This window comes from Myotis myotis, unplaced genomic scaffold, assembly GCF_014108235.1.
Source record: "Myotis myotis isolate mMyoMyo1 unplaced genomic scaffold, mMyoMyo1.p scaffold_m19_p_10, whole genome shotgun sequence".
In the NCBI taxonomy this organism is placed as follows: Eukaryota; Metazoa; Chordata; class Mammalia; order Chiroptera; family Vespertilionidae; genus Myotis; species Myotis myotis.
Window position 1 is genome coordinate 13,802,792 of NW_023416314.1, and position 16,237 is coordinate 13,819,028.

Here is a 16,237-nt window from a genome sequence, read left to right on the forward strand (position 1 = left end):
GATCTTTGGTAAAACAAGAACTTGTGCTGCAACAGCAGGAGAATGTGGGCAAGATCCTTGTGCCCCCGCTGGGGAGAGCCAGGGTACATAGCTTGACTACTGACAGTATCTGAGCTTTTCTAGAAAAACTGCAGAAACAGAGGGGCACTGGGCGGCTGAAAGGGCGCCAGAGGATGGTGAGTTCTGAGCCTCTCATATATCAGCTTCGGGTTCAGTGTGATTCTTGGGAGAGGGAGAGGGAAACTGTACACCACTGAAATGGATGTTTCTTCCGATTAACATGAGATAGCATTAGAACTTTTGAAACAAATCTAGGCTATTTGTGGCCCAAGAAAATCATTTGAGAACTTAGTCAAAGTTAAATACGAGAGCTAGTTTACAGACACAACAGAAAGCCCTGAAATCAAAGGACACTTTAACTTCAGGAAGAAGAATTACAGTACTACATTGAATTAAAAGATGATGCATATGTTCAGCCCGTGTGGCTCAGTGGTGGAGCATCAACCCATAAACCAGGAGGTCACAGTTCGATTCCCGGTCAGGGTACATGCCTGGATTGCAGGCCTGATCCCCAGTAGGGAGAGTGCAGGAGGCAGCCGATCTATGATTCTCTCTCATCATTGATGTTTCTCTCCCTCTCCCTTCCTGTCTGAAATCAATAAAAACATATTTTAAAAAGGGATGATGTATATTCATTGTAACTTAAAAGATGTTATGTTAAAAAAAACTCAAATTGATCTACTTCCTTAAAAATCGAAAACAGGCAGAATCATTTTTTTTCTAAATATTTCTGCTGTCATTTGGTGGCATGGTGGTGTCTTACATTATGTATTAGCATGTTGAGTAATGGTCTGAGTTTGTCTTTTGCCATTTTAACAAAAACAGGCAAACGAAAACTCTAATCACTGAGGAAATGGTGGTAAAGTAAACTAAAAACTAAAAAGCTACCAAAGTTAGGGAGGATAAATGGTGATGGAAGGAAATTTGACTTAGGGTGGTGAACACACAATATAGTGTACAGATGACGTGTCATAGAATTGTGTACCTGAAACCTGTATAATTTTGTTAACCAGTGTCACCTTAATAAATTCAAGAAAAAAGAAAAAAAAGAATGTAAGCAATAGTGCTTAATAAATTTAAGCCAAAATAAATAGGTATCCGATCCCAAACACAAAAAATAAAGCTACCACAGTACACTTAGAAAATCCTACCATATTGATTTGCTTCTTTTTAAAAATAATGTTTTCTGTTATAGAATTTGCAGAAATCAGAATATTAGTTACTGGCAGAACTTTTTCACTTGGGCTCTCAAAAATGAAACATTATGAACGCTATAGCTGTGTCAGCTTTTAAGCAAGCTTGACGTACACAGAAATCCAACTTATGAAAAGAATTGTACAATAAGCATACTACTATTTAACTTTTAAATGAAAAAGTACACCTACATCATTTATGTAAAAAAGTCCTATATTTTAGAAATGTGTAAGATGTAGAAAATCTTACATAAATGTAACCTATTCACTGACTATAAAGCAATTTCTTAAGAGGATAAAATGCAAGCAGTGTTTGTATAAGAATATATCACAATCTTCCTTGTAACAAAAAAGGCTTGGTCAAAACATAAATGTTCAGGGGGAAAAAGGAGACATATGTAATACTTTACACATAAATGCTCATCAGAAGTTAAGGTGCACATATTTTTGTACTGATATGTAATGATTGCTAAAATACACAGTATTCCCTGAAAGCAGTGCGAAATCGTGTTTATAGAATGCCATAACTTATATATGAATAACAAAAACTACATAGTACATGGATGCTTGTGTGTGTCTAGGTAATCTCCAGAAAGAGGCACAAGCTGAAAACAGTAGCCTCTGGGGAGAACTGGAGACTTAAGAGGACAGAGAAAGGCTTGTTTTTAAATGTTATCCTATTGCACCTACTGAATTTTGTTTATGTCTCACTTTTTTTGTAGGCACACTTTTATTAATTGTATTTTTAAAGAATTTTAATGATTTCACCAAGTTCTTTGAACTGAGGCTTTAGCCATAAAATATATAACTTGAAGCACCTTCACTATTGGGCAGCTTTGTAATATAATACCAGAAGCCAATGAAAAATATATGCTCCTAAAAATATCTGTCATTTAATACTTTTCTAAGTAAAAAACAACACCACAATTTTCTTTAGGTGGAGCTGGAAAATAATTTTAATGAGAAAGGAGAAAATTTGGTAATAACTTAATGATTTAAGCTTTAAAAAATCTCCAATTAAACATATACTAAAAAAAAAAAATCCTTAGCTCCTGGGAGCAGTCCTGTCTTTCCCTTCTCCCTCCCTCCACCCCAGAAAAAAAAAATACTTAAATATCCCAGTTTTCTGATACTTTGCTATGATACAAGCTATTACTACATAAACTTGCAAAAATCCACACAATTAACAATTGCTAGAAGGAAATTCTACCTGTACTGCTTGAGATAATGGATATCCTGCTATGTAAAGTAGAAAAATAATTTGTAGTAAAAACTGTAAACTTATTGGCAAGTTAAATGCAGTAAACAAGAAAGGCCACTGAGAAAACTTTATGTTTCAATGTTGGCTATCCTACATAAAAAAGAGCTAATATGCTAATTAGACCGAACAGCCCGACGACCTTCCAGAGGAAGCAGAGGCAGCCAGGGCTGAGGGCCGAGCCCCTTGCACAAATTTTGTGCATCGGGCCTCTAGTTCTAATATAAACCATTATCAATAAAGTTGCTCATATTCAAAAGACTTCATTATAAGACAACCACATTTATATTTGATATGAAAGGATATGCAATTTCTTAGTGGCAGACAACTAAGTCAACAAATCTAAAATATTAGCTGGCCTACGTAGTGATGGATTTATCCCTTGTGATGCTCCCCAGCAGCTGTAATTTACAAACGAACAAAACTTTTTCCAGCCTTATTCGTTAATATCATGCTTATTTGCTAATTATAGCACCTACCAAGTGACTTCTCATTTCTCTAACCCCTGAACATTTTATCTCATTTTTTCTTCCAGTATTTTACTATTTTATTTTCTGTATCTTAACTTGAGTCCATGTCTCAACTCCCTGACTTAACAACTATTTCCACACTATAGTCACAGGGTCTCATCTACCTCCCATAACTCTAACAGTGCTTTGCATAAATAGCCACCACCTGTGTCTGGAAGAATGAATGACTATATGGACTTATGTATTACTCGCATTCCTTTCAGAACACTATTAAACTGAAAACTTTTTAAATTTCTAATATCTAAGAACTAAAGCATAATGATTCAAAAATAAGAGGTGGTAGAGAACATTTTCTTACCTGTAGACATACCAGTAATCTGGATGACATACTTGCTTCCAGTCTTCCTAATGCTAGGGAACATTCCAAAAACATTAATGCCAACAGTCTCCTCTGAAGATGCAAACCTCCTTTTCTAACGGATACAGTGTCTACATTTGATGCAAAGCCTTTGACACAGCTTCTTCCCCCAAACTCATCATAAATATCATTAAAACATCAGCTTGCCTTAGAATGTGATGTGTCCTAGTACTTGAAACTATATTATAAACTTTCAGATGATTAGGTTTGGGTTCTAATTCTAGATTTTATACTGCTTGGTACTCTATTTTTACAAAATGGAGGTATTTTCTAGGATATTTTAAGAATACATATAAACTACCAAATAATGATTTTAGTTTGTACCTACCAACAAAAACATTTTCCATACTTATGATCAACTACTTTGAAAAGATATTAATATTTCGGGGCGGGGGGAGGGGGGATGATAGTTTAATCAACTTAAAAGTTCTAGAAAACTAAAATGAGCTACTGTCAAGTACTACCTATATACCTGCAGTAAGTTATTATATTTTGTAAATCTAGTGGAGGAAAACCATCCATTTGTAACTTAGATTACCAAAATATTCTATTTACCTATATTCAAACACTTTTATAGCCTAAAAATTGAGAAATATAGTGTATTAGGAATTATAGGGGGGAAATAACAAGAGGAAAAAGCATGTCATTTGAGCATAAGCAGATGCATCGAATCATACCTCTAGAAAAGCTAAGTTGATGAAGCATGATCAAATATGATTCCCAACTTGAAAACCCCTACAGAAATATCCTGTTGCTCAAAGCTGTCAAAGCAAGTGAATAATTGTTCATACATTCTGAGATAATCTTCACTAAGCTGTTTTGGTGAATGTAACTTCTTCATAATGATCTTTTAATAACAATTTTTCTAACTCCTTAAAAACCTGTTTTTAAAAACCCTTCAAGTGTCTTCCAGTCACAACACTATTAGGACCACCTGGGAGCAGAAAGAACACTGACAGAACTGTTGTAAGCATGCTCTGTGTCAACTATAAGCCAGCACTAAAACTTAAAGTACACGGACACTGACCTATGGGGTCAGGCATTACATTTTGGGGAAGACAATGCATCTGGAATAGAAGTGTCTGAATCTGACTCCAGAGAAACGTTCTGAAATAATCTAATTCAGAATTATGACCCTGCTTATAAAAGTTAGACAAGAGGGAATAACATCTGGAATTAGAATTCAGAATCCAATCTATTTTTTCTCGGGTGTCTCTCCAGTTCTTTTGTGCCACTGAAGAACCCATCCCCAAAAGGTTGGATGAAGAATAAAAATGGTCTTAACTGTCCCAAATGAGGTCACTTGAAAAATAAGCAAAAGAAAAAACATTACTACACATTGCAAACATGAGAGCAAGTTACATCCAGATATTTCCTTTAGGTTCTCAGAAGGTAGTGCTTTGTCGTGACCACAGCCTTTCTTCCGGCTAATCACAGTGCACGCAGTTCTACTAGGCTTTCTTTATTCCCTGAACTTCTTAGTAGACCTTACACAGCAGCATGCATGTTCCTTTGGACCTAAGTTTGGAAATTGTTCCCTTCTGTCAGTCCCCAAGTCACCAGATGTTTGTAAATCAGACCCAAACCACCTCAGCACAGGATTCATAAATCTGACCCAACCCACACCAGCTATACCATCCCTGTGAGTGCACAGTGACGCCCTGTCCACTCCAGTCAAGATGGTCTTCTCTTCATCCCTCAACTCTAACCAGTGTACACCATATCCACCCCGCTCTGCCTCTCTTTAGTAATACATATGCTTCATCAAAACTATTCTTCCTCCTTTAAAACACATGAAGACTAAAAGCGCAGGCAACGGAAGAAAAAATAAATTTGGCTTCATCAAAATTTAAAATTTTTGTGCATCGGAGGATATTATCAACAGAGTGAAAAGGCAACCCCCCAGAATGAGAGGATATTTGCAACTCATATATCTGATAAGGGGTTATGATCCAGAAAACATAAAGAACTACAACTCAATAACAACAAAAGACAAACTCAATTTAAAAAAATGGACAAAATGTGAATAAAAATTTCAGCAAAGATATAAATATGGTGAATAAGCACATGAAAAGATTGGTTCAACATCACAGAGAAATGCATCCATGGGAAATGCAATTCAAAACCACAATGACATACCACTTAACCCATTAAAATAGTTATTATCAACAAACAAACAAACAAACAAACAAACAAACATAACAACTGTTGGTGAGGATGTGGAGAAACTGGAACCCTTATGCGCTGGTGGTAGGAATGTAAAATGGCACTGCTGTTATGAAAGACGGTATGGCAGCTCCTAAAAAAATTATACGTAGCAATTTCATTTGTGGGTATATACCCAAAAGAATTGAAAGCAAGGACTTGAACAGATATTTATACACCAATGTACACAGTAGCATTTTTGTTGGCAAGTGTTGAAATGTGAAAGCAATCCAAATGTCCACTGACTGATGAAAGGATAAACAAAATGCGGTACATAAATACGATAGAATATATTTAGCCTTAAAAAACAAAACTCTGGTACATGCAATAACAGGGATGAACCCTGAAAACATTATGTTAAGTGGGAAGAAGTCAGACACAAAACGACAAATATTATGAGTCCACTTATAAGGGGTACCTAGAATAGTCAAATTCAGAGACAGAAAGTAGAACAGTGGTTACCAGGGACTAAAACGAAGGAGGAATGGGAAGTTAGTTAATGGTTAATGAATAGAGATTCTGTTTGGAATGATGGCAAAGTTCTGGAGAGGAGAGTGGTGATGGTTGCAAAACAATGTGCATGTATTAGTATTACTGAACAGTACGCTTGAAAAATGGTTAAAATTTTATGTGTATTTTAAACACAATAAAAAAGATTCAAACCCAAACTTCTAACGCCATTTAACTTCTCAAATATTTATACAGATTATTATTGATTATGGTACTTGAATGGTTTATCAATTGGATATAGAACGAATCTTCCTATAGAGCTGGAAAAACTTAAAGTTAGGCACTGTTTAAAAGATATCTTTAAATACTGACCAGTGTGTAATATTTGAGCTGTAAAATGAAAAGTAATTTATCAAAGAAAAAGCATACTTGAGAAACTATACTGTGTATTCTTATTCTCTCTCCGTCACTAATTTTCCTCTATTGATCTTCTTTAATTGTAGTTTCCTTCATCACAAAACTTCATCTTTTATCCAAAATAGCTAAAATTTTAAAGTAACTAATAATATAAATGGAATGATGGCATAGAGATTCAAATGCTAGATGTGAATTATAGACTTTTCAGTATAAACAACAGAAAAGGGAGGAGGATGTATTGCCTTGCGAGTCTAAGGCATTCATGCATTTCCAGGTCTAAAACAGAAGATAAAACATCGTAACATGTAAAAAACTAAAAGGGATATTATGGCATACATTATAAAAATGCAAAAATTTCATATAATAAATCCACGCTTCATCAAAAGGAATTCTTCCAAGGATTGTCACATAAATCTCAGAAACTCTGATCCCATATTACCACTTGGAAGATAGACTGTTGGCTTATATTGACTAAGTAAAAATAAACTAAAACCAGTATCACTATTTTTAAGAGCAAACTAAATGACATGCATAAATATCAAAGTACATCTAAATTTTACATGAACATTAAATAAACGTAACATACAAATAATAAATTACATGATGGAAGCAACTGACTAGATACAAGCGCGGAGGAATCTGGGCATACAAATAATATGAATCAACAAAATGGTACTGCTATTTTAAAAACAATCTAGTATTTGTAACAGATTAAGGCAAATGGTCTAGGAGCTAAGGTAAGTTAAAATTTGAAGTTCCACATTTTGAGCTGGGCCATAACAAAGGGTCGTAGCCATTTTAATCTGGCTTCTATAGCCCAGAACAGAGCTGGTACTTAATGAAAGCATATTGGCTACATGACGATCATTAAATAAAAACCTGGAGCCATGTAGCAGCTAGGCAAGTCCAGAGCCAAACATAAACCTGAATTTAAAAGGTGTGCCACAGGGTAATTATCTCAGTCATGATCTTTGACCTTAAAATTCTGTGGAAAATAGTGATGGATACTTTAACTCCTACAGCAGTGTATGTAACCTGAAATCAGAAAAGTCTCCTATCACAGAGTTTAAGAGAGATCAAAATATTGGGGCAACCAAGCAAGAAGTTATTATTTCCAGAGGGAAAATGGCAGCTCTTAAAATCTTGAGAGATGGACATATTAAGAAGTAGGTCCACTAGGAAAAAATGAGAGTTTATTTAAGTGAAAAAGTCAAGGATGGGAAAGTGATAAGCTTTGATAAAGGAAACGCTTTGAGCCAATTTTTCCTGGTTACCAGTGTAGAATGGGAGGAGTCAGAGTGCCTTGACATTTTATGAAGTTATCAAAACATCTGCAGAATCCACTGAGCTTTTGAAATGTACTAGAATACTGTCATTCTACATGATAAACTGCATAATCTTCTAGTTAAAAAAAAGTGCAGAATAAGAAAATGCTAAAGATCTATTCACTTAGAACGTAAGGAACTTGTCTACTAGTGTAGCTCCATATTTAAGTGTTTTCTCTTATCCTTATTAAAGATATCAATCAGTTCAGAAAATTAATGCTAAAGGTGGTAATTCGTTATACTGCAACTTTAAGCTTTAGATTTTTAATAAAAACTAATTGGCCCTACCCAGTTTGGCTCAGTGGATAGAGCATTGGTCTGCAGACTAGGGGGTCTCAGGTTTGATTCTGGTCAGGGGCATGTACCTTGGTTGCAGGCACATCCCCAGTAGGGGGTGTGCAGGAGGCAGCTGATCGATGTTTCTCTCTCATGGATGTTTCTAACTCGCTATCCCTCTCCCTTCCTCTCTGTAAAAAATCGGTAAAATATATTTTTTTAAGCTCCCCCCCCCCGAAAATAAACTAATTGTTTTTATCATACATACAAAGAATGGGAGGCTTTTGAATCTAAAATGTTTTTATCTTCATTTCTAACAAGATCACGATAATCAAAACTGAGAAAGTGGTAAGCATATTTTATTTTTAATCAGAATACTCATATTGAAACTCTTTTCTAATAATAATTGGGAGAGTTCCAATTCATTCGAAGATACTTTGTAAGTGAAAATTCTAAATAAGAAAAATTCTGATTAGATACAAAGCAAAATCTTGTAAAATTCCCCCTTCTGACAAGATCAGAAGAAATCACTACCTGCCTTTGAGAATAGCAATAAAAAAGTAAGTTAAATATTACTATAGCCTGGCCTGCATGCTCAGTGGTTGAGCATTAACCTGTGAATGAGGAGGTCACAGTTCGATTCCCGGTCAGGGCACATGCCTGGGTTGCGGTCTTGATCCCCAGTGTGGGATGTGCAGAAGGCAGCTGATCAATGACTCTCTCTCATCACTGATGTTTCTCTCTCTCTCTCCTCCCTTCCTCTCTGAAATCAATAAAAATACTTTTTTTAAATATTACTATAAACTGAGAAGACATTTGGCTTTTCCTATTTTTATATTTAGCTCTTATTTATTTAAAAATAATCTTTACGTTAAGAATTAGTAAGAAGCTTTTAAAAAAAGTTAACTTCTAGATTTATGGTAACTGCTCTGTAATACGACAAAATAAGAGTATGTATTTAAATAGATGTACTTTGTGTTCAGTTCTTTACAGAGTATTAGCATTTTAAGTGAGATCAATTAATGACAATGAAACTATATCTTCCTTAGGAAGAAGGAAACTAAACACTATACAATAAAAGCAATGACTAAAAATCCTAATTTGTGTTATCAAATTATTTATCAATTTAATTTTTCCACAGAATTAATAAGCACTATTATTTCCATATTAGAATAGGTATAATTTAGGGGAAAGAGTAACTCCATGAGGATTTTGACATTTTTCCTAACCACTTTTCATTTTTAAGGTGAGATTATAATTTTCAGGAAATATACCAAAAAAAATCCATGTTAAATAACAACAGTGGACCTTAACGGCATGAGCTTTTGTCACTTTATTGTTAACCAATGAATGTTATCCAAAATTATAGATGTAACTGTAACTTAATTGTACAACACAAAATTATGCTATTGGTAAAAGCCTGCTGGAATTTACCGAATACTCATTAATATATTTTTACATTGCTATATGAACATGTGCTCTCAATTGCTAATAATAAAAGTTATAATTGGTTAATCACTATGAAAATCCATATCGCAAATAGTTTTTCCTGTTTAGAAAAATTCACACAGCTTTAAAAATGGATTAACTCCATTTTAATCCTAATCTACAAATAGATTATAAACAGCCAATATAACTGGTAATTTTTCAACACTGATATCAAACTCATGTAGCAATGGTAGTGCACAATATTCAAAAAGGAAAAAATTAATAAAAATTCACGTTTTCCCCTGTCATGGCAGTTGCTTTAATGTTGTGGAGAAGCATGGCCAGAAGGTTCACCTCTATGTGCTGAAAGTAGAAACCCTTTCCTCCACAGCGTTTTGAAGCATGTGCACAACCACTGTACAATAGTCACTTCAACGTTAACCAGTTATATTTTGTCCTACAAAGTCCAAAAAATATATTAAATGCAACCTTTCCTTTTCATAATGTCTGCCCAGATTAATCCTTTTAAAGTCAGCAAAATCAAAAAAGCACAAGAGATATTTTCAGACACAACTTGAATCTACTGTGCATGAAAATGTCTTAATAAAATGGCAAATTCTAATAGATAAATGTCAATTTGAATGCATAATACCAAAAAAAAGTAGCTGAACCACACAGAGAAAAAAAGGCTTTCCTTATTTCCAAATCCAGATGTTTACACAATAAAGAAAATGTTAGAACATGTGAATATTAGAACATCTTTCAAACTGGAAAGATTTCTTCTTAAGACATAATTGAACTCAGTATTGCCTAAAATTATAATTTCTAAAACAGGATTAACAAACCAAATTTAAGTACTCTTAATTAGAAACTGAAAAAAAAAGCATAATGATTTAGAAACCAAATATGCTAAAATGATCATGTAACAATTATATCAAGAAATGAAGGTACAGACACTCTTCAGATGGTACAAGGCAACATCTCTCTTACATACACACACACACACACACACACACACACACACACATTTTTCAGACATACAACACCTCTCCAGGAAGATTGTATACCAGTGAGAGCTTACAATTTTAATACAATTCAGAGTCCCACAATTCAGCTCAACAAAAAGGCAGCTAAAAATTTAGCACTCTAGATATTCTGAAGGAAAAAGAAATCTGAAACATAGTTGTTCATGATTGGAAGTATTCTATGCTTATAAAACATAAGCTTGAACAACCAGTCATTGTGGGTACAGTAGTGAGGTAGTGTCACTGTCGCCTCAGGGGACTGATGTTTGCATATGCTGCCCTTTCAGGAAGGCCCAAGGTTTTTAATGATTATAATCAATGACCAACAAATGCGTATTTTCTTTTAGTAAATGTCTGTTTGCCTAAACTAATCTATGAGAGAGCAAAACTTTTTAAATCAGACAACTGATTTATTTGCAGGGAATATTTCACCAATACACTCTCCTAGGGCACTATTACCTTGCTATCTATACCTTTGTGAATTGGTAGGCAAAGAAAACCAAAGGATGACAGAAGATGAAACACCGATCAATTCAGCTGTCAAAAATGACTCTAAGTATCAAATACCCAATCACATAATAAAATTGGGGTTTTAAAAAATTAACCACCAGGTGCACACTACAGTTCAACTTTCTTATCCTTTCATAATTCACAGCCATCTTCTACACATGATCAAAAACTGTGTACCTGTGACCTACCCTCATTTTAAACACTGCCAGTGATCTGTATGGTGGCAGAATTATGGCTACGGGCATGGCAAGATATGAGAAGGGCACACTGAGAAAACATAATGAAAAAGAATGGGGAACTACATGCAGGTAAAATTTGAAAGGGGCAAGGGAAAAACCCAATCATTAAATAAATCACCATTGGCCTTTGAAATGTACAAAGTGCTTAAATCACACCTACACATTTGTCAGACATGATAATTAGTGTTAATTTTCAACAGAAAAAAAAAATGGAAAATGCAAAATATGAAAGGAGATGATGAACACCGTTCTCCAGTCCCTGGCTCAAAAGAAAAAGAAAACCAAGCATGATGTCACACTGCCTTAAAGCTGAAGAGCTCCCCTCAAATGTGTCTTTTAGCCACCACAGTCAAACTGGTATAAGTGCTTTGGCAAGGTGGGATGCATTCCATCACATCTGCAAAGGCCTGCTTTTCTCTGTTGGTGGTTCAGCTTATGAAGAACATGTATGCAAAATAACAGCTCTCACATTGCTTCAAACTCATCAATACGTTGCTTTGTATTGCCTTGTCGAATCTGTCGCAGAGTCTTGTACTTATCACGGCCTGCTTTAACATTCTCAGCATGAAGAACATCATTCTGTGTTTTCTTAGTTTCATCTCTGGCTTGGGCTAATTCTGAACTTAATGCCTATGTTTAAAAAATTAAAAAGTATGAAGATTATTTTTTTTAGACTTTAAAAACAAGAAAAAGGCTTAAAGACAAAAATATACATATAAGAAACCTGCTTTTTAGTACATTTAGCATTCAATTGTGAAATCTTTAAAGTCTGTAAGTTTGTTTTACTTTTAGTAATCATGGGGACCGTGGTTAGGGAAGGATACACATGGTCTTTCATTTCTATACCCATCAACCATTATGATTTTGTGTATTAACCTAAATTTCCTTAACGTTCCCACAATACTTGAAATGACTACCAAAAGATTTAATGTAGCCATTACAAAATAATGTTACTGTAAGATCTAAAATCTATACCAGTGGTGGTGAACCTTTTGAGCTCGGCGTGTCAGCATTTTGAAAAACCCTAACTTAACTCTGGTGCCGTGTCACATATAGAAATTTTTTGATATTTGCAACCATAGTAAAACAAAGACTTATATTTTTGATATTTATTTTATATATTTAAATGCCATTTAACAAAGAAAAATCAACCAAAAAAACGAGTTCGCGTGTCACCTGACACGCGTGTCATAGGTTTGCCATCACCGATCTATACCATGAGAGCTTTCTCCAAAAATTTTAATATATTTATTATAATAATCACCCTATTCTTTTAATATCTGAAGATGTCACCAATTAAAAAATTAGAGAACTTAATGACAAAAAAGTCTAGAAATATTAAAAATCCTATTTTGATCTAATTATAATTAGATCAATAAGTAAATAATTCTGATTATGTAATGCCATACAGGTAATCTATTACATTACTGATTTTTAATATATACTTTGTTTAAAAAGTAAATTCATTTGTTTTTTAAACACAGCATTAAATATTTTTTTTTTATCTTTAAACATGGGTAAACCTATAATCTTCTATACTAATAAAAGGGTAATATGCTAATTAGACCAGATAGACTGGATATTCTTCTGGTGGCAGGGGTCAAGGCAGAGGTGGTTAGGGGTGATCAGGCAGGCAGGCAGAGGCGGTTAGGGGCGATCAGGCAGGCAGGCAAGCGCTTAGGAGCCAGTGGTCCCAGATTGGAGAGGGTGCAGGCCGGGCTGAGGGACACCCCCCCACCTCAACGTGCACAAATTTTGTGCACCAGGCCTCTAGTTAAAGAATAGCTGCCTGGCTGGCACGGCTCAGTGGATGAGCATCAACCTATGAACCAGAAAGTCACGATTCCCGGTCAGGGAACATGCCTGGTTTACGGGCTTGATCCCGTGTGGGCATGCAGGAGGCAGCCGATCAATGCTTCTCTCTCATCACTGATGTTTCTCTCTCTCTCTCTCTCTCTCTCTCTCTCTCTCTCCCCCTCTTCCTTCCTCTCTGAAATCAATAAAAAATATATTTAAGCCGAAATCGGTTTGGCTCAGTGGATAGAGCGTCGGCCTGCGGACTGAAGGGTCCCAGGTTCGATTCCGGTCAAGGGCATGTACCTGGGTTGCGGGCACATCCCCCATGGGGGGCGTGCAGGAGGCAGCTGATCGATGTTTCTCTCTCATCGATGTTTCTAACTCTCTATCTCTCTCCCTTCCTCTCTGTAAAAAATAAAATATATTTTTAAAAAAAATATATATATATATATATAAATATATATTTAAAAAAAAGAAAAAAGAATAACTTATTAGCTAAAGGCTGATCACACAAGGTAACAAACATTTGCTAATGGAGTCATATAACCAAAGAAATGACTGATGTGCCTGTAGGCCAAGCACCCACAAACCAATCACAAGGCCAGCTAGTGTTAAAGCTTCCAAAAATCAAATATTCCTTTTTAATAAGTTTGTCTTGATAAATGAGGAAAATGAAGACTATATTTTAAATATGCGTAAAACTGCAAATTTTAAATACCTGCAGTTGCTTCTTAACACGCTCATTTTTCTGTGTTTCTGTTACACGTTCCTCCTCACTTCTATGGTTCATTACCCCATCACTTGATAATTCAGCACTAGCTTCAGCATTATTCTCATCATGTTCATCATGTTCATTTTCTGTTGGAGGAATGACTGGTGGAGGTGGAGGTGGAGGGGGGCCAGACATCACACTTTTTAACTCTTCTTTGGTCTTTTCCAAGTCTTCCTGTGCTGCATATGCCTGAATAAAAATAAAAACAAGTATATAGGCAATTTTAAAAATCAGTAACTTAAAAAAAATCAAGTACATCTTCCTAATAGAAACGATTTTTCAGATAATGAAAATAGGCCCTATTGATGAAAATTCTATTTCTGGTGAAGAATGCCATCAGGTGGGAATGACAGAATTTTTTTAAAAACATTACTTCGGAAACCCTAATAAAATTATTGGTTCTGGCAAGGATTATTGCTGCTAAAATTGTTTTATAAATGGTTGATGAAAAATGGACATTAGTATAATGCCAAAGATTAAGTGGTTAGGGAATAGATTACATTTTTTTTTTTTTTAGCCACAAGGGGGAAATTGTAACCAATGAAGGAATCAAACTGCTATTACTCTAATCCAAATCAATTAAAATTCTTAATGGTGACTTAACTAGATATTGTCATCTGATATGCTGCATCAGAAGTATCCACTATTACCAATTACCTGAGTGATCATAATGTGCTGGTCTGCTTGAAAAGTTCTGCTTTACACTACTGTCCTGGAGTAATTATTATTATTTTTTAAAATATATTTTATTGATTTTTTACAGAGAGGAAGGGAGAGGGATAGAGAGTTAGAAACATCGATGAGAGAGAAACATCGATCAGCTGCCTCCTGCACACCTCCCACTGGGGATGTGCCTACAACCAAAGTACAACCAAGGCCCTTGACCAGAATCAAACCCGGGACCCCTCAGTCCAAAGGCCAACACTCTATCTATCCACTGAGCCAAACTGGTTAGGGCCTGGAGTAATTATTAGTAACACCCCCTGCCTTTCACTTTCAAAAATATTCTAATTTGGATGATAAATTATATGGAAATCTCACCTATGAGACATTATAGCCAAAAACTTTTAACTTGAGTCCTTTAAGCTTTTAGGTCTACCTTCCACTTTACAGGAAATATTGATGATAAAAGGACAAACTGAATGACACCATGAAAAAGCAACTGGTTAAATACAAAAGGAGGGAAAATCTGAGTGCTTACAACAATTCGATATAAAAAGAACTGTCCTACTTAAAAATAGACTCAGAGCAAACAGATGCAATGCAAAGTCCTACTTTGGGCAATGGTAAATTAACTATAAAATACCTTTTGGGTCAATTTTGAATATAGCCTGCCCAGAAATAAATCCACACGTATGTGTTCAATTAATTGGTGATAAAGCAGACAAGAATATGCAATGAAGAAAGGACAAGTCAGGCCAGTGTGGCTCAGTGGCTGAGTGTCAACCTATGAACCAGGAGCTCAGGGTTCAGTTCCCAGTCAGGGCACATGCTCAGGTTGCAGGTTTATTCCCAGTGGGGTCTGTGTAGGAGGCAGCCAATCGATGGTTTTCTCTTATCATTGATGTTTCTCTCTCTCTCGCGCTCTCTTCCTCCCTGAAATCAATAAAAATATAGGTATTTCTAAAAAGGACAATTCTTCAATAAATGGTGTTGGAAAAACTGGACAGCCACATGCAAAAGAAGGAAACTGGACCACTATGTTACACCATACACAAAAGTCAACTCAAAGATTTAAATTGAAGACATAAAACTCCTAGAAGAAATCACAGGCAACAAGTTTCCTTGACATTGGTTTTGGTGATGATTTTTTTGGATTTGATACCAAAAGAAAAGACAAGAAAAATAAAAATAAACAAGTGAAACTCTATCAAACTAAAAAGCTTCTACACAACAGAGGAAACCATCAACAAAACAATAGGACAATCTACCAAATGGGAGATAGTATTTAAAAATTATGTAACTGATAAGGGGTTAATTCCCAACATATATTAAAAATTCATGCAACTCAACAGTTTAAAAGAGCAAACAATTCAATTAAAAAATGGGCAGAGAATTGAAAAGACATTTTTCCAAAGACAGAGAGATGACTAATAGGTACATGAAGAGGTGCTCAACATCACTAATCAGAAAGAAGATGAACATGGAACCACAGTGAGACAGTACCTCACACCAATTAGACTGGCTATTATAAAAAATAATAAGTGTTGGCGAAGATGTGGGGGGAAAAGTACCCTTGTATATGTACTGTTGATGGGACTTGTAAATTGGTGCCGCCACTATGGAAAACAGTATGGAGATTGTTCAAAAAATTAAAAATAAAATGACCATATGACCCAGCAATTCTACTTCTGGGTATTTCTCCAAAGGAAACAAAAACATTAATCTGAAAAG

General features: G+C 35.2%; 1 protein-coding gene across 7 annotated transcripts in view; it reads right to left on the minus strand.

Moving 5' to 3' along the window:
- The window catches only part of RDX (radixin), a 92,209-nt gene that overhangs the window by 13,368 nt on the left and 62,604 nt on the right, over positions 1-16,237 (minus strand). For 6 of the 7 annotated variants that reach the window (XM_036324544.1, XM_036324545.1, XM_036324546.1 and 3 more), the window contains 2 exons: positions 13,790-14,032; positions 11,744-11,904 (listed from right to left, as the gene is read on the minus strand). In XM_036324544.1, coding sequence (XP_036180437.1) covers positions 11,744-11,904; positions 13,790-14,032 — 404 coding nt within the window. Of the gene's footprint in view, positions 1-3,339; positions 3,393-11,743; positions 11,905-13,789; positions 14,033-16,237 lie in introns of all 7 variants that reach the window. The other variant, XM_036324547.1, reaches the window with a different exon arrangement.